Below are 26,672 nucleotides of genomic sequence, written 5' to 3'. Positions count from 1 at the left end.
TTAATTAAAGTTGTCTGTGCACAGAAGATGTTTCCATTTGTTTTGGATCACTGGGGACAATTTTTAGGTCTTAATTTGGAAATAGAAATATCAACTGCCTTTAAGGTCAACAAAATTCTGTGGGGAGGGAAGGGCCTTCATGCCAAGCCTAGGTTTTACCTAATGTTCTAAGGCACCCTGGTAGTTGGAGCCAACCATAAAACTCTGTGATACACTTCCCACTCCCAGGAGTCATTCCATCACACAGAGTTCTATCTTGCATCTGTCCCCACACTATCCAGAATCTGATCAGTAGCTACCCACGTGAGAGTTTATAACAATTTCTGTTAGCCAGGACATTGTTCCTAAGATATCACAAAGAAATCCCAATCAGTCACAACAGCAGACTATGTAGAAATTTGTTAGAATCAAAAAGTGACTGTAAAACCAGTCCCATGATAGTGCACATACAGTATCTGTTTTGTGTAAGTGTGATTTAGGATTCAACAGTCTCTGATTGCCATCTGCTCGTGTCTTCACAGTCAGGTTTGTTTAGTTTAGAGACAAAAAACAAAATCTGTCAGCCCTTCAGAGCCAATGTAGTTTCTTCAAGACCGACCCAATCTACCTTGAATTCCACCCCCCGCCCAGCTACTTAGTCACTTCCTGTCTTTGAATTTCACCGTAAAGCTTTCTTTCCATGTTAGCCCCTGATTGACATTAAATCCTAGTCAAAGTTTCCTTCACACAACTTTCATTACTGCCACCTCCCACTCTTCCCTCACCCTAAGGCTCACCCCTGCTCACCTTTGCCTCACCCTAACCGCATGGGTGCATAAACTGTAGGCTATAAATCCATGTTCATCTTCTTTCTTTTATTCTAGTGCAGGGATCGGCAACCTTTGGCGGGTCCAGGCCTGTTTGTTTATCTGCCGCGTCCGTAGGTTCAGTCCACTGCCACAGGTTCGGCACACGGTATGCTGCTCCAGGCCAATGGAGGCTCCGGGAAGCTGCGGCCAGCACGTCCCTCGGCCTGTGCTGCTTCCCGCAGGTAAACAAACTGGCCTGGCCCGCCAGGGTGCTTACCCTGTAAGGCTGCATGCCAAAGGTTGCTGATCCCTGTTCTAGTGTATCTCTACTGTATACCCTACTGTGTCCTGCCTATGAGAGTCATTCTCCCCAAGACACCACTTTATGCTCTCTGTTCCCCTTCTCATTGAGAGAAGCATGGTATAATACAGAGGCACAAAAGTTACCATATAGAAACTTACTGTACAGATGTGATGAATATCAGCTTTGAATTCAGTCTGTACATATATATCATATACAACCCTGCAAAATAGAACTGACACAAACACCAAGTACTTGCAATGGCCACCTCTGCATGTTGACAGCCATTTTAAATGAGTTGTCTCCTGACACCAGATCTGATGACATAAAACTCTCGCCTTGTTTCTTCCCACTACCTGTCCCAGCACAATACAACCCTTATAGTCAATCTCTCCTAGTGCAGCATATGTACTTTGTAGTACAAGTAGGCTACAGAGATGCTATGGTGATGGACACCAATATGAAAAGTAGATAGATCTTCTCACGCCCTTACCGCACAATGACATGGCTTGGAAATAGTCATAGCCACTTCCCTCTTGTGACCCATGAGGGATTCTGACTCAAAGGCCTTGACTCTGTGCCACCTGGTGATTCCCACCTATTTCAGTGTGAGTCCCAGCTGACCAGATCCACAGCTTTATAGTCCATTTGCACCACTATACCAAACCCAAGAAGCAGACCCTACATTCGTTGAATATCATTCGGAAGGATATTTTATATTTAGCAAATCTGAAATGAGTGGATTTGTCCCATCCTTGCTGAATTGTATAGTCTCTACCAGCAATTTCTTTTTTTTTATGTAGCCAGTTGCCGCCATCTCTTTCTCCTTCTACCTTGCTTCCCACTTTCCTGCTTTGTACCCACCTGCCTCTCTTGTCACTCTGTTTAGACATTTGGATCTTTGCATTCTCTTGTTGTTTTCAGTTATAGAAACAGGTTATAATACAAATAAAGCACAAAGACTTCCTATCAAACACAGGGGGTGGGAACCAACTGTATTGGGAGGCGGGAGGTACAAGACATTAAGAATCTCCTTTAACTTATCTCAGCCCAAATTATAGTTCTGCAGTGCAATCACTGCCACTCTATACCAGTCCCACCTCTGCATGTAAGATGAAAACAGCCACTTGAGCTCCTTCTAGCATGCTTTTGAGTGGGCCTGATACTAGGCACATAGTAGAGATAAGCAGTGCATTGAAGTTATAGTATCACTGAGACGGAGGGGTCAAGAAATGGATAGAAACAAACCATCTCTCTGGCACTACCTTTTTCCTGAGTGGGGGGTGGATCAAGGAGCTCAGATTCAAGTATGTGGCTGGAGTCAGTAGCCTCTCAGATGATGACAGATTAGACTCAGGGCCTAGTGAAAATATAGTGATTAGCTCTGAGCGGCATCATGTGTTTGTCTCCAGTGCTAGAGGAATTACTGCTGCAGGCTGTGATTTTCCCCAGCAAACTGTTATTATGTCAGGGACCCTCGTTCCTGTAATTTTTCTTGACAACCAAAGTGTAAAAGAATAAGAGAGGGAGGAGGTAGGAAAGGGTGGTGGGAAGCAAGAAATGGACAAGGAAGCAGGGGAGACACATTTTGTCTTATTTCAGTTCAACTAGCAAAAACTCAATTAACCTCTCTTTGTGCCCCAGATTCAGACTGTTCCTATACAATTTTTCACAACGGTCATTGTCAAGTTTTGAGTCTCCCAAAGTACCAAACAGTCAAACTAAATCTGATGGGCTGAGTCTTCTGGGTCTTCCCATGTTCTCACATTGGTTAAATGAATGTAGTGCCTATGAAAGGTGCCAGTCAGACGCCGCTGAAGGAGGGGCTGCATTGAAAGTGCCAGATTGACATTGCTGGAGACCAAACTTCTCTGTTTATCCACAGCACAGGAACGGGCACAGCATGGGTATAAGTGCCGAGTGGTGCTTTGTGCTGTGGACTGCTGCCCACTGGAGACTGAGCAGGCTGAACTAGATTTGAACCGTGGTCCCAGAAGCCTTTTGTAGACTAGGATTTATGGGGTTGATGTTAGAAGGGATTAGGTTGCACATACTAACTAACGTGTTTGAAAAGACTAGTGTAGACAAAGCATTGTCACCTTTAACACACAGTAAGGACTGATCTACCCTTAAAAGTTTTCCCAGTGTAGCAATTAGAGTAGTGGTTCTCAACCAGGGGTACGCTTACTCCTAGGGGTACTCAGAGTCTTCCAAGGGGTACATCAGCTCATCTAGATATGTAGCCTATTGTAAAACTAGGCAAATAAAAAGCACTAGTAAAGTAAGTACAAACTAAAATTCCATAGACAATGATTTGTTTATACTGCTCTGTATACTATATGCTGAAATGTAAGTACAATATTTATATTCCAATTGATTTATTTTATAATGATATGGTAAAAATGAGAAAGTAAGCTATTTTTCAGTAATGGTGTGCTGTGACAGGTATTTTTATGTCTGAGTTTGTAAGTTTTTAAGTAAGGTGAAACTTGGGGGTACACAAGACAAATCAGACTGTTGAAAGGGGTAGAGTAGTCTGAAAAGGTTGAGTCAGGTTAGATTAGAGGGTTTGATATTTTTGTGATATTTCTGTACTGGCAAATGGCCTAGTGTCAATGCAGTTATAGCAGCAAAAAAGGGCTTTTGCTAGAAACACTTATTTCATTTGGGAATCTGGTATAAGCTGTACTAGCAAAAGGACATTTTTTCCTGGAATAAACTCCATTTATACTAGAAGGGTTTCCTGGTATACCAGCAAACATTTTAAGGGACAAGGCCTAAATTGGTGAAGTTAAAGCCTAGACTCCCCCTAGGTTTTATTTTGACCAGTTTAGCATATGTTAAAGGCAAGGGTCCTTTATCCACACTTGACTTTTAGAATCTGTTAGCACATGTTAGCAAAACACATTCTAACATTGGACCTTTTAATCCTAGCTGAGACAAGGTCAGAATTGTTACTGTTGAGACATGTCGCCCCTCTACATCAGCCAACAGACCTGGCTAGCATTGGCGGGAAATGTGTGCTGCAGTCCCTGGAGAAGTGCAGCAGCAGGCATGCTATCCCCCTTGTGCCTGAGAGCTCCAGGAGACATTGTGTTGACTATTGGATCCCCTTCAAGCTCCTGAGCCAAGACTCTCACTGAATTCTAAGCCTGGTCTACACTTAAAAACGTAGGTCAACATAGCTATAGCACTCAGGGATGTGAAAATTCCCCCTGAGTGCTGCAGTAATGCTGACCTAGCCCTGGGCATAAACACAGCAAGATGGATGGAAGAATACTTCAAGCAACCTAGCTACTGTCGTTCGCAGAGGTGGTGTTCCCACAGCAATGGAAAAACTCCTTTAGTCACACTAAATCTGTTGCGGGGTTACAGTGGCATAGTTACAGCACCACAGATATACCACTATAGCACCCTTAGTGTAGACATGGCTTTACAGACACACAGCTCCTTTCACCTGACAACAGATGCCAGCAACTTGCTTGGCTGGAATTAGCACAAAGGATGCTGTGAGTAAGAGGAGGGAATGGAAGGGGTTGAAAGAATTCTTATATACGTCTTCATTTCCTTTCCCAACTGTTGTGTGATGTTGCTGTGAGTTATTGAACAGCTGCTGTGTTCTACCCCAGAGAAAACTGCATGTCAGTAGTGAGTGAGCCTGACTGCTAAAGTAAGTACTGTGGAATGAAAGGGGCTACAGAAATGGTTCTCTCTAATTCATTATTATGTTAAATACATTTGCGACCACAGCACCTGAGGCCCTATCCAGAGATGCCAGTCTAGCTCCTCACATCTGCAGTCTCTGACACTGGGCGTTTCTGACTTATCACTTGTGCAGTAGGTGGATCTCTCTTTTCTTTCCCCTTCCAGGTAGCTCCTTGCAATACTCCCAGTGGCTGGTTCTGAAATTCTGAAGAGGCCAGATTACTCAGGCAAAAGGTGTTTGCAGCCTTCAAGGCTTTATGACTTCGGGGCTCCTGGAGATAAGGGTAGTGGATGGACGAGGAGTGGGTGTATTGCAACTGCCCAAGGGCTGAGAGGGAGAGCATTCTTTTGCATCCATTCAGACACAGCTATTTCCTGCTTTGCTCCTGCAGTCAGCATACTCCACCTGCTCTTACTTAACCATTTCCTGTTTACAGTTTCAGAAACCCTGTGGTGCAGTTGCTAGGCTAATGTGTCACTGAATCAGTCTATATATACAACCCTTTTCAGACAGGCCTTCACTCAGAATTTTTTCACTCTAGTATTATCTGTATGTGAGTCTTCCAGGGAGATCCAGCAAGTGGGTGTGTGTACTCACACACATCTGTATGTAATTGCTACTCAGGGCGAAATTCATCCTTAATGTAATTCCACTGAAGTTGATAGAGTTACATTAGGGAAGAATTTGCCCCTTAGCCTCTGTCACTTTCTGTCTCTCTTTTTTTCTTGTGGTGCTTTCTGTTTGTTTCTATGGACCTGACCCAAGAGATGAGCAGTACACTGGAGGCAAATTCCCCTTTCTTTAGAAAAGAAGCTATTGAGATGTTTTGAACAGAGTCACCCTGTTGCTTTCTAAATAGCTTTAAAACTGTCCTGTCTCAAGAATGAGGGATTTGTCTGCATGGTTTTCCCCCATTCCAAAATATTTTCTAGCTTTGAAGGCAGTGAGAGGGATTTCTTCTGACTTCTCACCCCCTCCTGCTTCTCCTGCATGTAAGGTAAGAGGCAAGGAGCACGGAAGAAAATTATCCATGCAATAGGTCTGTTTACAGTGTTGAAGTGTAGATGGTTCCTAAGACAATATTTCTCATGAAAATTCTCAAATTGACAAAATTAATTTTAAAGGAACACAGGCTCAAAATCAGTTTTTCTTGTCCATGTTACCAGTAACTCCTTTATGATTACACTGTACTGAGCTTTTCAAAATCCCTTTTTCTCTTCACCCTTTGTGCTGTTTCTCTCCCCTGCTCCCTCGCCCCCCACGTTTTTGCATTTCGGTCTGCTTGGTCAGTGAAAATAGATCATTCATTTTCACTCTCTGATTCTCAAGCTCTAGCACAGTGCTGGAATGTTTGGGTTGTGGTGAACCCTTTAGGGGAATGTTTATTTGTGAAAAAGCAAACAAAACCAACCTGTTTCCACTGCCATTCTGTTAAAAAAAAATGTAATGGAAACATTTCAGTTGGAATTAGGGTTGTTTTAAAAAGAATCTGGGGCCAGCTTTGACCTGACAGTATCCCAAAGCTATGTGCTGTGTGCCAGTGTTATACTGATGTATATATAGAGAGAATTGCAATCACCTTCTAAGAATGCTGCAGATTTAGGTCCCATTTACATTAGAGGAATTTGCACTGCAAATCCCTAATGTAGACACACTGTGCCAGTGTAAAGCATGGCACTTACCATTGTGGCTTGCTCTGCTAACTTAGTCCAGCAAGTCATAACTACATAAACCTGGTTTAGTATGAGGGCAGCACATCTACATTAAGGATTCACACTTATGTAACTGCATCAATGTAGTTACACCAGTGTGTATTTTTAAAAAATTTCCTAGTATAGATGGAGCCTTGTTGTGATTGTAACGTGGATTTTCACTATTCGGTGTTATAGATGCAAACAGGACATCCCAAACAGCTATTAGCTGCAGGACTAACATAACTACAGTTATGTCAGGGTTTTCTGAAGTGCCCATCAACTCATCTCTGAGGAGCTTCTCATGCTTCTCTTTAATCAGGAAGGCAAGTGGTTGTTTTCTACACATCAGTGCTTTCGGACTGGATCACATATATGACATAGTTACTTCGGTTACTCTTACTGTTAGGGTACCTGTCATCAACAGCACTAGCCCAGAATGAGTCATACCCACCCATGCCATGATTTGCTTAAGCCAGCAAATCTCTACTTCCCCCCACTTTTTACAGCGTACAGCCATGTTAAATTCATAATCTTATTGCACCATACAATTCTTCCTACAGCAGGCCCTTGCCCTGTAAGCAGTCTGTGGATCCAAGAGCTCAGCTGCTTCAAGGCATTTTGGTTCATTGCCTGTCTTCATTTACCAGGTGTGTTCTTTTGCCACTTTAGTTTCCTGTTGCATATCAAATTTGGATCCCTGGAAATTTCTTCTTACTAGAAATAATTAGATGTAATTAAGAGAAAATGTAGGCAGAATAGTGAGAAAATGTAATGATGATGAGGTCAGCTGTACTGTAGAATACTCTTTTCTTTAAATCTAAGATGAGCAAAGCCCGGGAAAATATACTATAAGGAATGATACTGCACGGGCCCCTGGTGCGGGGAAAGAGACTAGTTGCGATCTTATAGGTACTTTCTATCTTAACTTACATGATTCTTTGTAGCATGTTAATTTCTTTATTGGCGATTCATTTATAAGGGCATTTCTGTGCGGGGTGGAGGGGAGGTTCAGTGTCCAGAGAACATTAATCCTTATTTTAGCAGGTACAGGGTAAAGTGTGTTCCCTTGTACTCCACAGTAACTGTAAGCCTTGCCAAGCCCTTACATTCTTTTCTGAGTATGTAAAAGATAAGATAAAACATGAACTCACTAGAGCTCATCCTGCCCCAAGGGTCTCTCTGTCTATCTATCTCTCTTCCCTTTACCCTCCCCACCCCACAACTTGGAACTGGTGGCACAGACCCAATACTTCACGTGTTTGGGCCTTTTCTTCCTTATTGCTGCTAACCATGCAAATGCAAGTAATGAGGGCTGGGAGCCTTTCAGAGGTGGTTTGAAGTCCTGTACAGATGCAGAAAGAGAAGCGAGTAGGGGTATGTCTACACAGCTGACGTTAAAGCGCTGCGTAGTGACGGCTCCAGCACTGAGAGAGAGCTCTTCCAGCGCTGTAATAAAACCATCTCCACAAGGGGAATCGCTGCCGGCCCTGAGAGCACAGCTCCCAGCACTGGAGCACTATCTACAATGCCACTTTACAGCACTGAAACTTGCATCGCTTGGGGGGTGTTTTTTCACACCTCTGAGCGAAGAAAGTTTCAGCACTGTAAGTAGTAGTGTAGACAAGGCCTAAGACAGAGCCGTAGCACACAAGCACCATCCTAATCAGCTCATAATCATTTTTAGACATCAACAAACACTAGAGGCAAAGAAGAGTTGAAGAAAAACGGTCTAATCCTAAAGTGCTTTTTTATGTTGCTATTCCCCTCCTTCTGCCTCCACACAGTGACCCAAAACACTGACAATAAACAATGGCAAGACCCAAAGTTTGGATTTCAGTGAAGGTTCAAAGGATAGGGTGGCCTCAGGAGCATTGTCTACACTAGGACTCCCACCACTGCTCTCACCAGTGGAGCTGAACTTGTGTTAGCAACAGTGCAAAATGTTTGCAGAATTAGTCTAGTATAGACAAGGCCTAAGATTCCCCCAAACTACTCCCAGTTCCCACCTTGGCAAATCTGACCTAAAGCATATGAAGTTTCATTATCAGATCTCTGTCTTATGATGCTGTTTACATCATGATCTTTCATTAGGGTCCCAATAAAATCATGGTAGGTTTCTAGGCAAACCACTAGCTTTAGACTATAGAAATTAGGGATGGAAAAGACCTAGAAATCACTCAGGGCTTGTCTTCATATACCCCGAGAGGTGGTAGCTAGGTTGACAGGCGAAGCTCTCCCATCAGCTTAGTGCCATCTACATGGGCGGGGGGGAAAGGGGAGGGAGTAGGTATGACTATGTCGCTCAGGGGTGTGGATTTTTCACACCCCTGAGTGACATAGTTGTACCAATATAGGTCTATAGTGTAGACCTGGTCTCAGTCCATCCCCCTGCAAGATCACAATATCGCCCCCCTGGTAGAGGCATTACAGGTATCCAGTTGATTAGACAGAGAGTATAGCTACTCTTAGCCAAAAGACCAAGAGCTCTCTTAGAATCATAGAAATTAAAGATGAATAAAATCTGCTAGGTCATCCAGTGCCCTCCTCCTTCCCAGGGCTAGCACAAGATTGTTCCTTACACTGTAATTGCTAGTGCTTTGAACAGTTTAGTTGTAAATGTTTCAACAAAGGGAGTCTAAACTGGGAGACTATTCAGCAGTCTAACAACTCATTTCACCATCAGGAGATTTTCCTGAGAGCCAGCCTTTCCTTAATTTAACCCCCCTGCTACTCCTAGTTGAAGGTGACCCACCAAGGATTTAATTTAATTTTTGTAATTATCTGTGTGCCCTTTCTTTTGAACAATTATTTTTAACAATTGAAGAAGGCCTGGGAGGTTGCTTTTGCTCTTTCTTTGTTTTTTACCTTAGAAATACTAGGAATAATAATGCATAGTGCTTCTCATCAGTAGAGCTCAAAGCACTTATCAAAGGAGGGCAGTATCATTATTCTCATTTTACAGATGGGGAAACTGAGGCACAGAGCGGTGCCATGACTGGCCTAAGGTCACCCAGCAGGCCAGTCGGACAGCCACAAATTGAACACAGAGCTTCTGAGTCCCAGGCCAATGCCCTATCCACTAGGCTATACTGCCTTCCTTGTCAGGGTTAATTTCCCTTGGCTTTTTTTGGAGAACCTGTAGGGAGCCCTCACTGAAGTTTATTCAGACCTTTCATATCTTCACTGAAAGGGCAGTGTGTTGGCTATTTAATAAAGATATCCTGTCTGCCACGTGCTTGTTATGCATTGGTGTTAAACAGGCATGAATAAAGGGGGGGAGAGAAGAGTTTTAAACAGACTGAGTCAGTTATTCCAGCCTCCTGATCGTTTTCTGAATTCCCTCCAGTTTTCCTGCATCTTCTTGGTAGTGAGTTGTCCAGAACTGAACACAGTATACAGCTCTAGTCTTACCCATGCAGTGCAGAGACTTCCTAAACAATCAGTGACATGATGCTTCCCTTGCTTGCTTCATTTACATTTAAATGCAATTTTCAGTAATGGTGCCTTGTTTCTTACAATCTGTGTGGCTGTTGGAATTACTTATGTTCCATTGGGGACTTTAACACTAAAGCTTAATGTTGTCCAGTCTACCAATTTAATAGACACTGATTGCAGGATTTCATCTAGTTTAGATTACAAATGAAAGTGGCTTTGTTTTCATCCAGGCCTGCCTTTGTGTATGTCCATTGTCACTTTAGCATGAATAGTAGTAGGACAAGCTGGCCCTGGAAAGCCTCCAGCAAATTCTTGACGTCACCAGCCAAGCCGCCAAGTGGATGGGCCTCCGCTTCAACCCCCAAAAGTGTGCCTCTCTCCACGACAATGGTGGCGCCAGGGTGCTGATCCGGCCGTCACTGTTCCTGATCCAGGGCGAGCCCATGGCCTCCCTCGAAGAAGGAGAAGTATACCAACACCTTGGCACACCCACAGGAGTCTGCATCCAACAAACCCCCGAAGACACCATCGTGGAGATCCTGTGAGATGCGGCCCAAATTGACTCCTCCCTGCTCGCCCCCCTGGCAAAAGATCAATGCCCTCAATACCTTCCTGATCCCCCGCATCTCCTTTGTCCTCAGGGGATTGGCCATAGCCAAGGTGCCCCTGAACAAGGCCGACAGCACCATCAGGCAGCTGGTGAGGAAATGGCTCTACCTTCCCCAGAGGGCCAGCACCGACATCATCTACATTTCCCAGAGGCAGGGCAGCGCCAATGTACTTCGGATGGGTGACATGTGCGATGTGGCAGTGATGACCCACGCCTTCTGCCTCCTGATGTGCCTGGACCCGACGATGAAGAGCATCACGCAGGAAACCATATGGGATGTGGTCAGGAAACGCATCGCCAGGGCCCGAGCAGGACGTTGCCACTTACCTCAGTGGCTCCCTGGAGGCTGAGTTCGGGAGAGAGGTGGGAGACCTGTCCTCTCTCTGGTCCTGTGCCTGCAACACCTCGAGATGCCTGGGAAAGAGGATTGGCTGCCGCTGAAAATGGTGTGAGGAGCACCAGGAGCTGAGAATACTGGTGCCACACATAAAGACCCTGGACCACACCATCATCACTCCGACTGCCAGAGCTATGCTGGAAAGGACCCTGAAAGACGCCATCCGCTGCCACTATGCTGAGAACCTCAAGCAGAAGCCAGACCAGGGCAAGGTGTTCGAGGTGTCCAGCAAGTGGGACACCAGCAACCACTTCCTCCCCGGGGGCAGCTTCACAAGGTTCGCCGACTGGCGGTTCGTCCACAGGGCCTGACTCAACTGCGTTCCCCTCAATGGAGCCATCCGCCATGGCAACTGGGAAAAGCGCTGCAAGAAGCACAACTACGCAAACGAGACCCTGCCCCACGTCCTGTGTGGATGCAAACAGCACTCCGGAGCCTGGCGGCACCACCACAATGCCATCCAGAACCGGCTGGTGAAAGCCATCCCGCCGTCCCTGAGGAAGATCGCGCTCGACTCGGCCATCCCCGGGACAGACAGCAGACTGCAACCCGACATCGTCGTGACGGACGCAGAAAAGAAGATCCTCATGGTAGACGTCATGGTGCCCTTTGAAAACAGGTCACCGGCTTTCCACGAGGCCCAAGCCCGGAAGACGTCGAAGTACACCCCGCTGGCCAATACCCTGAGAGCCCAGGGCTACAAGGTCCAGATACACGCCCTGATCATGGGAGCCCTGGGCTCGTGGGACCCCTACAACGAGCCAGTTCTGAGAGCGTGTGGAGTCGGTTGACGCTACGCCTGGCTCATGAGACAGCTCATGGTGTCCGACACCATCAGGTGGTCCAGAGACATTTATATGGAACACATCACAGGACACCATCAATACCACACTGAGTAATCGAGACCGCCGACCAGGGAAATAACCCACTTCCTTCCCTGATGAACCAAGGGACGCACCCCACCCATATACTCATTCGCTACACTGATACTGACTTGGACTCCTTATACATTCCATGGGTGGCGTACCCGAGCCCACTTATCCACTGACACATTAAAAACTCTTGCACCCCAATCTGGGTCTATGCCGGTTATGTGATATTCATGTATCTCTTCACTCTTGCAACCGATATCTGTAATCCCTCAGAACTCAAGCCTGACCCCAGATGTACAGTACCTTCCCTCTTAACTTGTCCATTTAATTTTAAACATTAACTTTAATAAAAAATTTTAATTTGTTCAGAAGTCCCAGGGCTGGAACCAGAAAGACACTGCAGGTCATGCTTGAGGTGTACTGACAGAACTGTGCGGGACCTGGAATGCTAAGAACAGGTGGTGTGCAGGTCAGGGTTGAAATGTTTTGGCAAAGTTGTGTTTGGGGGCTGGCATGTACATATCTTCCTGGCTGCCAAGCTCTTCTGCAGTATCCCAGCACATCCCATCCTCTGTCCCACTCCCTCCAGCTGCCAAACCCTCCTCATTTCCAGGTGTTATTCACCTGGAATGGGATGATGTTTTGAAAGCTGCAAGATTGTTGTAGGTCACTGAGCAATCATCATAATTGCTTTCTGAGAATTTGAGAAATACCACTAGGGGTGCTTGCTCTTTTGCCTCCTGGCCATGCTAATAGAGGAAGTTGAGACGCAGCAATAGATTACATAAAGTAGGGAAATTCCCGAAGACCTCACCCAGACAATCTTAAACTGAAGTTGCTTTGCATATACAACAGATAACCCTGCAATTGCCTGTAGCTCCAAGAGGGGGTTACGTAGTCATACTCGTGTCCTGTAATCATTCAGTCTGGTTAAACCAGCTGAACCATGGAGACAAAGTAAAAATCCCTGAAACAGATTCTACCTTTTCCAGGTCAGAGCTATATGGAACTTTGAACGATTACACATAACATCAGTCTCTCCCACACCAAAATACACACTTTGATAACTATATTTCAATAGAAATAACAGCTCCCTATCTCTACTATCAATTGCTGTGAAAGCCAGTGTTGCTTCTAAAAGTGTGCCACGCTTTGAAAACGTGTGATTATGGAATAGTAGTACTCACTCCACAGTTAAAGTTGCAACTAAGTTTCCAGTAGAAAACCAGTTTGGCAGAGAGTGGATCCTTATGGAAATCACAAACAAGTCATAGCAGCTTCAAAATGGTAGGTTAAGTCTGGGGCTAAGGCAGAATTTTTCTGCAACATATGAAATGAATTATACATGACATTCCGAAGTATGTCACTCTAAAAGTAGTGAGTGTTGTTAAACATGGTTCCAAAACTCTTCTAATTTTTTTGGCCCTTTGTAGCAAACCACCAGAGAGATGGAGACAGAAAAACCTTTTACTGGAGACTATCCTAGTTGAGATATAATGCCCAGGCCCAAGATGAAGTTGATTTGTGTAAAATTGCAAGTTATTAATGTTTTCTTTAATGGCATTGCTGAGGAATGTTGGTACAAGTTCATTAAGAAAAATAGTACTTCTCTAGCCCCTTTCTTGCAGAGACAGACAGCAGTGTGTTACCAGTTACTAGGGAAGTTTATCAATGGAAAAATTAACTTTTTCCAGCAAAAGCCTTGTTATTTTATTGGGTTTCAATGCTGTAACTTGTAAATGGGCCAAGAACATGAAGTAGAATGGCTTAGAGTAGCAGTTGTTAAGGGGTTGTTAGCAGCTGTCTTTGGGGAAAGGGAGAGGGAGGCCACAATCCTGTAAGACTTCTGTTCCTGTCCACAGCCTGCTGTTGCAGTAAATTTCAGTGTTGTTGGAGCCATGTTGGTCCCAAGGTGAGGTAATATCTTTTATTGGACCAACTTCTGTTTGTGAGAGAGACAAGCTTTTGCACTTGTACAGAGCTCTTCTTCAGGTCTGGAAAATGTACTCAGTATGTCAGCTAAATTTCTGGCCTTCAAACAACCCAACTTTGCCAAGCTCATCAGCAGAAGCAAGCTCCCCACAGACCAGGACACGCCAACTCAAAGCGGCACCAGACTCTGCCGATCAACAGATGCAAAACACATTTCAAGATTCATGGGTCGTACACATGCCTATCACATGTGAGCTTCATCCAGTGCATCAAACGCCCTCAATAACAACTAGGTGAGTGAAACCAGGAAATCACTACACTCTCATATGAACTTACACAGAAAAATGATAAAAGTCAGTAACATCGTATTATCCATGGGTAAACACTTTTCAAAAAGTGGTGACTCCATGGCTGATCTCTCAGTCCTCATCCTCAAAGGAATCCTGCACAACACCTTCAAAAGACTGAGCCTGGGAGCTTAAATTCATAACTTTGCGGGACTCTAAAAATCATGGATTTAATACAGATACTGGATTTATGACTTATTACAACAATCTGTAACCCACTAACCCCCTCCCCTTTTTGTACTGTGTCTGCAGATGGGTGAACTGGCCACTTTACCTTGTATGGTCTCTTACAATATGTGTTAACCACTTATGCTAAATAATACATTCCATATTGTATTTAGCTGTGACACTGAGGGTCTGTCTGCACTACAAAATTATGTCAGCCTAAATTACGACAATGTAAAGGTGCCACAGTAATTAAATCGCTTTTGTGTGTCCACAATACTCTCCTTGTGTCCTCGTTAGGAGCATGTGCACTGATTTAATTGTCAGCATGGGGCATTGTGGGATGGCTTCTGAAAGCCAGTAACAGTCATTGTAAGCAGTGCAATGTCTACACTGACACTGCATCGACTTAACTACATTGACCGACCTAAGTACTACACGTCTCGCAGAGATGGAGTTAAGTCGGCATAGTGGGCGAGTTACATCAGCAGGAGCAACATTTTAGTGTAGATGCTTACAGAATTAGGTTGATGTAAACTGCCTTGCGTCAACATAACTCTGTAGTGTAGACCAGGACTGAGTACCTTTACCAAACCTGAAGAAGAGCTCGGTGCAAGCTCAAAAGCTTGTCTCTTTCACCAGCAGAAGTTGATCCAATACAATATATTACATCACCCACCTTCTCTCTCTAAATTTGCTGAGTCATTTGCAACCAGTCCTCTTCCAAAGCTAGAAATGGTCCATAAACCACTGCACTGATTCCTGAGGCACATCCCATGAAGCCGTGCAAAGGACTCTGTGCATTTGCAGAGGACGCATTACAAGTGGCTGGGTCACCACTAAAATATTTTGCCAGTATAGTGACGTTGGTCAGAGGTGTAATTTTTTTTATGACATTTCTATACTGGCAACAGCCCTAGTGTAGACTACTTAGTTATACTGACAAAAAAGTGCTTTTGTGGTAGAGCTTATACCAATCTACTGGCAAAACCACTTATCTGCTGGTGTAAACTGCATCTACACTAGAAGGGTTTGCTGTGGATAGTTGTACCAGCAAAACTTTTCTAGTGTAGACTGAGCCTTAGTATGGGTATTACACAGCATTAGGCAGACTGAGAGAGGAGAAAGATAGCATTAGACAGGAGAGAGAGGTGGAGAGTCTCTTCACTTCAAAACTCCAAATAAACCATAAGAAAGGACTTCTTTCCTACCTGGCACATTGTCCCTTCTGAACTGCCACCTCTGCTAATGCTGGTATTATCCTGGCCCCTTTCAGTCCATCAACTTGCCTTTTACCTACCTCCTTTCACTCAGCTTTATTGACTTTCTTCAAAGCTTTGATAGCGAACAATAGTGATTGGCCCATGCAGGTGTTGACTGCTCTGCAGGGTCCTTGAGGGAACTGTACTTCTCTGTCCTACAATGGAGCTTGTCTGAATGATCAGAAGTACATATTTGCCTAGGACTATGGCAACTTGCAGTGCAATTACTGGCAGCAAACAGGTCTTTTCAGTCTAATTCCTCTGTCAAACAGGAGGACGTGCTCTGACTGGTGATTCATTATTACCTGGGATATTTTGGTTCTAATTGCTGGGTTCTCTTTCAATTCATTACCTCACCTCTTCATCTGCCTTCAGCATAGATCAAGACGATCTTAAAGAGTACTCTCATTATGGTTATCTCCTCCCAACAGACAACAGTGCATCTGCTACATGCTGTAGTTAATTATAATAATATAACATCTCTACATTTATATAGCATGTTTACTGTCCAAGCACTTCACACACTATATACGTCTAGCACCACTGGAATGGGATTGAGTCCGAGGTGGGGGCAGCAGCCAGGCAGAACACTGAGGGGAGTGGAAGTTTTAGCCAAGTACATGAGGCAAAGTCCTAATTGGCCAGTTGGCCACAAAGATTCCTGTGTGGAAATCTAGTTTTCCAAGACCCCAATTAAGAGCAGAAGCAGCAAACTGTAGCTCCCTAGGGGCGAAAGAGGCGAGCTCTGCAGAGATTCAACCACCCTGTGAATAAGGGCAGAGTGTTCTTCAGAGAGGAAAGAGTACCCCATACTGTTTGACAGAGACCCTTCAGATAGGCTATGAATCAGCACTGTCTTGCTGGGAAGGCAGTCACAGATAGCTCTCAGCCCAGTGGATTTTGAAGGGGGCATAGGATGGAAAGCAGACAGCCTTCATTGCCTATATAAATTCACCTCCACTGTTTAAAATCTAATCATTAGTCTTCAAAGTAAAGTCTAATGTAAAACTTTGGATCTGGATACCAGTGCAGAGGGATGTAAATCACAGAAGGAAACAGAGGAATATCCTAGGATGACAAAAGCAGAGTCCATTTTGCTTACTGATGTATTTAGTGCCTAGATGCAATGGTGACCAGCGTGTATATAGATTGATCTGATAGACAAGCCATGAGATGTTCTGGCTATTGGAATGACCTGGACAAAGGATTCTGTGACACTGATATGCTTTACCACTGGAGAGAGAGAGGGAGTGGGAGGAATCCCCCTAGCTGACTCCAGGTGGGTGAGGAGACATTATGGATAGTGATTCAGTGGGGAGTACTTTCTGCGAGAAGTTAGATATTTCATTGCATTTCAGTAGGTGATATAGAGATGCTTATGGAAATTACATTTAGACAAGTCCATCAATCCATTTATTAATGTGCCCACTGTTCCTGTTTCAAGAGGGATGAAACACTGAAGGTATTGGTGAGCAACAATACTTGGTCTGTATTCACAGCAGTTTGATTAAAAGTTGGAAAATAATTTGCAAGCCCTGGGGGTCCCATCTAACCCTTGTACATTTTTTTAAAAGCACATTTACCTTTAGCCTATAACCTGTAATATGGAAATTGGGTAGATGAGTGGAGTGGGTTATATCCCTATCAGCAGGAGGTCTCTGCAAGGACAGCCTAAATGTGGATCTTGACTGATACACTTAGGGCCAGATCCTCAGCAAGTGCAAATTGGCATAGCTTCATTGACTTCAATGAAGCTATGCCAGTTTACACCAGCTTAGGAGCTGGTCTTTAGTGTGATCTAGTGAAAAATGATTGAAGGGATTGGATCAGGCTAAGATTTGGTTTATAGGGGCAGTTTGACCCTGTCACCTTGATGCCCAGCGTGGGAGTTTGCCTCTGTGAGGAGCATCATAAACTCTGAAAAAGCCAATCAGACAAACTAGAAAAAGCAGCTAGACCTACAGTAGTTTTGCATATGCTGTTCCAAGCCAAACAATCCGGTCGGACTGCAAGGCCCCAGGACAGCCAGTCAGGCTGCTGGAGACATGATCATTATTCACTAATTAAAAGTTATAAATCAAATGAGTAAATTAAGCTTCAGCTGGTCAGAAACTGGCTTATACTGAAAAGTCTAATGTACTTTTCTTTCATGGGTAAACCAGATTTCTGATTGGCTGAAGCACACAATATGTCTTGTCTCTGTACTAGGGGAAATGCTACCATTCGGTCGTGATCCAAGTTCATACAGTGATTCACTGGCCTTCTTCATTGTGTGTTTCAGATGGAAAGGACCACCCAGTTGCCAGCTGGGAAGGCTCCAGTCCTGTACTGCAGGCCATAAGAGTGAGGACCAATATCTTGAAAGATGGCTTCCCCAGTTCCACTGCTCAGACCCTCGAGCTAGCACAACCCATATGAAGAAGAACGTGTCTCAGCTGGAGAGAAGCATGCCACAGATATTTTGCCAAATGTGATTTCTTTAAATTCCTATGAAGCAGTTTATGGAATTGCTTCTTCTTTTACCTCTGAACAGGGTGACTTTGAATGTGGTTCTTGTTCTTTGTACATGAGTAGCCATATTATATTTAGTGATATAAAAATCCTGTGTTAGTTCTGGTTAATTTAGGTGACATGCTGAAGAAAGATGCCAGATTGGTGCTCTAAAATAGGTACAGCTCAGGCTGTGGCAGCACATGCATCCCCATCTTACCACGGCTTTGCCAATGGGCTTCCTGACCTGGAAGACCCACTTCCAAAAGTGAGAGGAGAATTCAGTTAGTCCTAAAATGTCAGTTCAAAATCTCCAGGGAAATGTTGAACCCACCAATTGGTTTGACTAAAGCAAAGCAGTTCAGTGGCTCTTGCGTCTATGATGTACTTTAGAATAATCTTAGCCTCTAGTGTATCACAGTGAAATCTAATCGTAGGCTTATGGCAGTTCAGGGTTGAGGGAGAAAATGTAGCAATGATTGCAATCTCATCCTTCTTGTGGCTGAATTCTAGAAGATTAGTGTGTATGTCCACTGTTCAGCTTTTTCCATCTTCAGAACATTCACTAATCCTCACAACACTACTGCAAGGAAGGAAAGTAATTGTTACTCATTTTACAGGTGGGAAAACAGAATCAGAAAATGTGACCTGTTCAAGATCACACTTGGTCTACACCTAAAATTTAGGTCGACCTAGCTACAGCACTCAGGGAAGTAAAAACTTTTGGAGCCTGTGTGACATGGTTAGAGCAATCTAACCCGCACTGTAGACAGAGCAGCTAGGTTGATGGAAGAATTCTTCCATCGACATAGCTACCTCCTCTTGGAGAGATGGATTTATTACAGCAATGGCGAAAGCCCTTCTGTTAATGTAGGAAGTGTTTTCACTACAGCAGCCCAGCTGCGGCATTGTAGCTGTGGTGCTGTACCGTAGACATGGCCTGAGCTGGGATTACAAGTTCCTGGCTCCTAATTCTCTGCAAGCACAAACCATGCCTATCTCTCCACAACTAGGGAGGTCACTCGTCTGATTTTGAACCAGACAGACCACTTTTGGGGTGGTTTGTCCCCTACTGGGACAAAAAACAGACATGATATTGTCCAGTATTGGCTGGAGGCCACCATTTTTCAGAGTGCTGTGTTCTGCCCCCTCTGGCATGACATTGAACACACCGTGCATTGATCAAAAAGAAGAAACCAAGTGATGAAATGCAAAATGAGGAATCCAGAAAATGCTACATGGATGAAGAGAGGTTTTCCCTTTAAGGCCATTCCACTCCATCCAACGTTAATAGTGAGTGAAAGTCATTACCATTTGCTGGTTGTTGCGTGGTCTTTGTGAAATTAGCCAATAGCAGAGGCGGATTAAGGTCTCCTGGGGCTCTGGGCCAGAGCAAGTGGGGGGTGGGAGGGGGAGTCCTGATGCCGGAACTGTGGGCCCACTCCACCCCTTCCTCCTGCTGCTCCATCCCTTCCACCTGCACTCCCACCCATGGCCCTACTCCATTCTGCCCCTTCCCCCGTGGCCCTGCCCCACTCCGCCCCATGAAGCCTACTCCCATTCCACCTCTTCCTCTGCAACCCTGTCCCCCACTCGCTTCTTTCTGCCACCCCCCGCTGCAGCCCCGAGACCGGAGAAGCTCTGGCTGCGAGAGCTCCTCTATCCCCACCGCCGCAGTGGGGACCCCTAGGCATGGCCCCATAGACCTGTGCGGTAATCCTCCACTGCCAATAGCCTCAGCCCAGTTCCTAGTGGACAATTGCTCGCATCTCAAAAACACCATGATACGTGTCACTTATTGATACTCATGTTGGCAGTCTCAGCAGAGGCTAAGCGTGGGATGGGGCACAGAAAATAATCTTCCTTCTTACTGAGTAAGTTGGGAGAGCAACCTGGAGATGAGTGCTCTGCATACACACACTCTCTCTCACACATTCCTCTCTCTGGAAGTAGCTGTTGCTACAGTTGCCAAGCATGTTATTCCATTTCAATAGGCCACTTCATAAAATTTCCAAAATGCTTCTTGGGGAAGAGAAACTCCCTGGCTGTTGTGTTACTGTTTGGTACTTTGAGGAGGCTTTTTTATTTTTAAACCAAAGGAGCGATTTTCAGCTTGATGATGTTGTCTGCCACGGCTGCTTTTTAATAAGTCCCGCTGGGCTAGTATGTACCCATTTCACCTGAGTAGCTTATAAATGTTTGGTAGCACACTCAGATGCAGAAGTGTTTTCTGCTCTTATCGGAGGCGGTGTTAGCCCACAGGGGGCCTAAGCAGGAAGATCCCTCCCCTCGCAACACACACACACACACACAACACATAATAAAAAGCGAATAGCCCCCCTCCCCCCCCTTGAGCTGCTCAGGGTCCTAAGCAATTGCTTAGTCTACTTATGTCTAGTGCCGGCTCTGACTCTTATAGTCACATGCCTGAGTCCAGGACCTTTCAGAACTACAAAAGGCTGAAGGGCAGGGAAAATTCCATCAAGAAGCATTCAGGTCGCCAAGAAACGCCTTGTTGTTTTGGGGGGGAGGTAGAGGAGGGGAGCACATATTTTTTAAATGTTGAAATGCAAGAAGTGTTTAGCTGATTTATCCTGTATTATAGGAACGTTATGATTTTGGGGGGGCTAAGCTTTTTAATATATCTAAGGAGCTAGAGTGTTTTACGAACATTATTGTATGCAGTGATGTTGTAGCTGTGTTGTTCACAGGCTCTTAGCGAGACAAGGGGTGAGAATAAAAGATATTACTTCACCCACCTTGTCTTTCTAACATCCCCACATTTTCAAACCTTAATAATTATACTTCCCCTTCTATGATGTGATGGCCTCAGCACACCCTGAATAACAGCCCCTGCACTCTTTGTTCATCCCCTGGAAAGCACAGAGACCTGCTGACTATTGCTCTCCCTTGGGATTAAGATGATGAAAATGAATGGTGGGGAGCCATGGTCAGATCTCTGTCCCCATCTGCACTGGCTCCCAGGGTGCACCAGTGCGAGCAATCTGAGGACAATCTCTCCAGTGTTTCTGCTGTGCCTGTCAGTTCTGCACCACCACTACACAGACAGAGCTGTGGCATAAATGCAGGGGCGGCTCTACCTTTTTGGCCGCCCCAAGCAGTCATGCGCGGGAGGCGCCCCGGAGCCGCGGGAGCAGCGGACCTCCCGCGGGCATGACTGCAGAGGGACCGCTGGTCCCGCGTGGCTCGGCTGGACCTCCCGCGGCTGCGGACGGTTCGCGGGTCCGGCGGCTCCGCTTGAGCTGCCGCAGTCATGCCTGCGGGAGGTCCAGCCGAGCCGTGGGACGAGCGCCCCGTCCGCAGTCATGCCTGCGGCAGGTCCAGTCGTCCCGGGGCTCCGGTGGACCTCCCGCAGGCATGACTGCGGCAGGTCCGCCGGCCCAGCCTGCCGCCCCCCCCGGCTGCAGGGGACGGGCCGCCCTCGCCTCGCAGAGGCAGGATGAGCTGGGGCCCCAGCCTTTTGCCGCCCCCTAGATTTCACCGCCCTAGGCACCAGCTTGTTTTGCTGGTGCCTAGAGCCGCCCCTGCATAAATGTCACAACCAAGCCCATATTGCCAGAGAAGCCTGCTTTTGCAAGGAAATTAACCAGATGAATCAATGAGTCTCTTCTGTTCCTACTCCTGTGATTCCATGGCCCTGCAATCACATGATGCACTCAGTTCCTGCTGCATCCCATGCTATGAATCTTGCAACTAGACTGCTGCAGCCATCCTCTTTCTCCTCTCTAAGGACAATAGTAAAATCCACCAGCCACTTCCTTCACTAATTGGGTCAGGTTCTCTCTAAGAAATTAATTACCAGTTGAATAGATTTGTTTCCATTATAGGTGAACAAAAAAAGAGCATGAACATGATTCATTGCGTGAAAGGGACCACTACAAGTTTGTAGTTCAAAAGGCCTGGACTGATTTCTTTTCTCTTTTCCTCCCCCTATCCAAACTGCTCTGTAATCAGATATGCAAAAGGGCACATACTGAGTTAAACTGACTTTTTGAAGGCTTCTCACACTGTACAAACAACTTCTGAGGCCAGTCAGGAGGCAAACCAGCATGTATCAGTTCATTCCCGCACTTGTGGAGGAAAGAGAGAGAGAGAAAATTAGATCACTCAAGGACAGCTTCCTCCTGTTTCTTCTATGTCCCACTATGCCCCCAGGCCTATGACCTGCTAATGTCCTTTTCCTCTTTGTGACGTCATGCCCCAGTTAAGATAATGGCCTGTTTGTACATTTCCATAGCACCTTCCACTGTAAAGGATCCAAAGTGCTTTGAAAATTCTTTTCACAGCGATCACTTCGTCCATCACTGAAATGCAGCCAGGTCTGAGGTGGAACATGGCAGCCACTTAACAGTGCCTAGCAACGCTACACAGCTGTTGAAGACCAGAAGGGAAGATGTCTATATACAAATGCAGCTACAGGGACAATTTTACATAGGAAGGATATAAATAGCAGAGTTGAAATTTGGCCAGGATGCTGGGGTTAACAAACCAACTCTTGCTGGTAATGTGTTGGGCTCTGTAATAACCACAACTAGTGAGTGCCTCTGATTTTCATCTCATCTCAATGACATCAGAATAGTACCCCCCTATTAATGTGCTTGGGCATTGCTTCAACACAGATTCAAAAGGAAGCGTGCCTGACTCTGCTGTACCACCTAGCTACTGCCCAACGCCAACAGCAGCAGACAGGCTCATAGCCCAAAAGAGATATGGAATGGATTGCATCACACTTTTACAGTAAAATAATCCACTTCACACATGCACGCCGGGAACCTGGCTGCTCAGCTGGCCTGCACACTTTGTGGCTTTGATAGGCCAAGCGCATTGCACACAACAAGGACTCCTTATACTGCTCCATTACCTCCCACAAGCTCGCTGTGTGCCACCCTCCCCCTATATTTCAGGGATTCCCTCCCTGCAACGCCCACCACCCCTCCTCACCAGTGGCAGATTTACCATGAAACAAACCATGCAGTGGCATGGGGCTCCCAACAACAGGGCTCCCCAAAATGCCGGACAAATCTGACAAATGACAATTTAATAAGCATTACAAGTCACGAAGCACTCCAGGCTTTCTGCATTCTGCAAACTGTGCTCCAAACTTGTTTTTTTTAAATAGTCTAGTAAAGAATTTTGCTTTGCCATTTTTTCAGTGTCTCAGCAATAGCACAGCAGCAACTAAGGGAAATTGTCATCTGCCAATCAAAGTCTGTCTGCTTGACCAGTTATCCAATTGAACAAAAGCACCCTCCCCCCGCACATTGCAACAGTGCCCGTGATTTGTCACTAGTATGTAATGGTTAAAAATCCCGTTTTTAGAGAGCCTGATAAAAATGCAGGATTAACTGCGTTAAGCCTAATTGGGTGATCCATGGCCCACCCAGGGCCACCCGTGGCTACGCCCCTGCTCTTTCAGACATTTTTTAATCTGCCTAAACGCAAGGTCAGTTTTTTAGCAATAATGAAGTCTGGCAGTCAAAAACATAAAAAAATGAAGGCGAGGCAAGAAGCCGAAGCTAAGCAAAAAGACAGTTTGTCATCTTATTTTAATAAGATTGAAGTATTGAATAGTGGACATGCATCAAAAAATCTGGGCAAGGAAACATTTGAATTAGCTGATCACTTGCTGAGTTGTGGGGATACCACAATGACTGCAAAAGTTGAACAAGTGGACTCTGAAGTGACAATGGAACTACCAAATATTGGTAATTTTGTTGAAGTAAGGGAAGAAACCTATCCTGAAGACATTGCATTATGGCCAAAATCTGTTTCATTGGCTATGATAGAATATTTCTTAGTAAATAAACCGAAAAACAGGTAATATGGAAAATTTGAGAAAAAAGTATGAGGTTGCAGGATGAAAGCAATTTATAGGTCTTCATGAGTCCCATTTTGTGAGGATGAAGAAAAATGGGACGACAGACATGAGAATTTGGTTGATTTTTTCGAAAACAACTGACCATAGTAAAGGAAAACAAACATTCGTCGACGGGCACTCTAATTGGAGAAATGTTGCAAGCCATATTGCTGATCATGAAACTTCCAAAGCTTGTATTAATGCTATGTGTAAGTTCGTTCAAAGGTGTAAATTATCTGGAAGGATTGATTCTGTGTTATCAGCTTAGTTTGAGAAGGAGTGTTCTTACTGGAGGAAAGTGCTGAGATGTGTTGTTGCAATGGTCATGATCATTGAGTCATCGTTGTCAAATCAGCTCAGTTTGAAAAGGAGTGTTCTTATTGAAAGAAAGTGCTGAGATGTGTTGTTGCCATGGTCAAACCGCTGTCTTCTTTGGGACTACCTCTAAGAGGACATGATGAGTCATCATTGTCAAATCAAAAAGGTAATTTTTTAACCTGCCTTGAATATCCTAGTGAATTTGACAATTTTCTCAAAGAACATTTGAAAAATTATCAGTATTGTGGTTCAGGAAAGACCAATTTTTTAATGCACCAAACCTAAGATGAAGTCATCACTATAATGGCAGAGCAGCTCAGAAACCAATTCACTGATGAAGTAAAGGATGCCAAGTACTATTCCATAATAGTCGATTTAACACCAGATGTGAGTCATGTAGACCAATTAACATTAATTTTAAGATAGGTGACCGGCAATAGTGATGTTGTAGAGTGATTTCTTTGTTTTGTCCCACTAAAATCCCATACTTCTGAATGTCTAGAGACAACTGTTTTGGAAATCATTGCAAATTTAGATTTGGACATCAAAAATGGTCTTGGGCAGAGCTTTGATAATGCGGCAAATATGGCAAGAAAATATTCAGGTCTACAGTCAAGATTGAACAATGGAAGCCCCTCTGCTTTATTCATACCATGTTCCAGCCATTCCTTAAATTTAATCTGCAATGCTGCAGCCAAATCTTGTGAGGGAGCTACACATTTTTTTGATTTTGTTCAAAATGTGTATGCCTTTTTTTCAGTTCCCATGCGTCGGTGGAATATGCTACAATCACATCTGGAAAGCAGTGGTTCACAGACAGTGGGCTACAGAGCACATCTATATAGTGCACAGAGCCTCCCAATGGTGAAGAATGTGCAATGGAAACAAGAGGGTTTCCTGCCATCCTAGAAAGTGTAATTTGTGTATAAGCAATTCCTTATGCAGAGCTTCCTTCTTTGCCAACTGGGGCTCTCTGTATGCTTCTGACTGGCTGGGCTGCAGCACAAGCATTGAAATCCATCAATGAGTCTCTTTTTTGTTAGGTGTTCCTTTACTGTAACCTCACCAGTGACCAAATTTGCTAACAGCACCCAAGTCAGAGGGATAAGAAATGTACAGGACAGACTCAACGTGATTTGGAGAGTAAACCAGCGGCTGCTGCAGGCACCAGGAAATCCAGTCCTAATAAATAAAAAGTCTGACAGCCAAAGAGAAGAAATAAATGGCACCAATGGAAAATGAGCCTAGGAATCCTGCATAGTTGTCAGACAGTCATTGCCTCACACTGAGCTGATTTTCATTTACTAGTGTGCTAACATCTTATGTGAACATGCACTCTGACTGTTGCAAGGAAAGTGTGGAGCGGGAGGCTAGCTGGTCAAAGAGCTGGTGTCTAGCCGACATTGTCAACAACCACTTCAGTTAAGGAAGCCAGCGGAACACAGACCTGCCCCTAAAGCCTTAGCCCTGGAGGATGATAAAAGATGATTCCATAGGGCAGTGTGAAGAATTGTAGAGTCATGTCTCCCAATGGCAAATGCCCTGCTCCCATCACTGATAATGTTTACAGATGACACAAAAATCAGTAGGGCTTAAGAGGACATAGCACCGATTTAGAGCAATCTGGATCGCTTGGTAAACTGGCTGCAAGCAAACAATACGTGTTTTAATATGGTTAAATGTAAAGGTATACATCAAGGAACAAAGAATGTTTGGGGTTTGAGAGGTCTGGGGTGCCAGGAGGGTGCTCCGGGCTCGGATAGAGGGGTTTAGAGGGCGGAAGGGGGCTCAGGGCTGTGGCAGGAGTTTGGAGTGTAGGGAGAGGCTCAGGGGTGCAGGCTCCCAGCGACACTTACCTCAAGCAGGTCCCGGAAGCAGCGGCATGTCCCATCTCTGGCTCCTACGCGGAAGTACGTAGGAGCTGGAGCAGGGCCATGCTGTGGCTTCCAGGAGCCGCATGGTGCACCCCCACCCCGACCCTGCACCCTGGCTGGAGTGCAGGAGCAGGGAAAGCCCCAGACCGCACTCCCCAGCAGGAGTTCGCAGGCCAGCATAAAACGGCTCTGGCCTGCGGGTCATAGTTTGGCCACCCCTGCTCCAGGCATTATTTTGGGGGAAATTCTGAGGCCTGTGTTATGAAGGCCAAACTAGATGACCACCATGGTCCCGTCTGGCCTTGGAATCTATGAATCAATTAATTAATCCTCCCAAGATTTGACATTTGGGATGGTCATCAGTTACTTCCACTACATGCCCTCAAGTCCTATATTATTTCAGTATGTGACTTTTGACTTCTGACACTGCACCAACCTCTAGATAATTGTGTGATGGGTTGGATCAGAGAACCCCCTTGGGAGCTGCCACCTGATGTGCCAAGACTACTTCTAACCCCTGCTTTCCTGCCCTGTCATCTTAGGACTTCAGTGCCCTGCCTGGTTTGAGCCAGACTCACTAGCCTGCTGCAAACCCAGACCCAG

General features: G+C 45.1%; 1 protein-coding gene across 19 annotated transcripts in view; it reads left to right on the top strand.

Moving 5' to 3' along the window:
* RAD51B (RAD51 paralog B) overlaps nt 1-26,672 on the top strand; it is a 723,435-nt gene that overhangs the window by 618,859 nt on the left and 77,904 nt on the right. For 12 of the 19 annotated variants that reach the window (XM_039533727.1, XM_039533730.1, XM_039533726.1 and 9 more), the window contains one exon: nt 17,791-20,753. The exons of 1 other annotated variant lie outside the window; for it this stretch is intronic. In XM_039533727.1, the coding sequence (XP_039389661.1) occupies nt 17,791-17,983 (193 nt within the window). In that variant the 3' untranslated portion in view covers nt 17,984-20,753. Of the gene's footprint in view, nt 1-863; nt 1,031-17,790; nt 20,754-26,672 lie in introns of those variants that run through there. 6 more of the 19 variants (XM_039533742.1, XM_039533738.1, XM_039533735.1 and 3 more) reach the window with 4 other exon arrangements.

This window comes from Mauremys reevesii, linkage group 4 (assembly GCF_016161935.1).
Source record: "Mauremys reevesii isolate NIE-2019 linkage group 4, ASM1616193v1, whole genome shotgun sequence".
Taxonomy (NCBI): domain Eukaryota; kingdom Metazoa; phylum Chordata; order Testudines; family Geoemydidae; genus Mauremys; species Mauremys reevesii.
The sequence above is the reverse complement of the archived record's forward strand: the minus strand, read 5'-3'. Positions and strand labels throughout refer to the sequence as shown.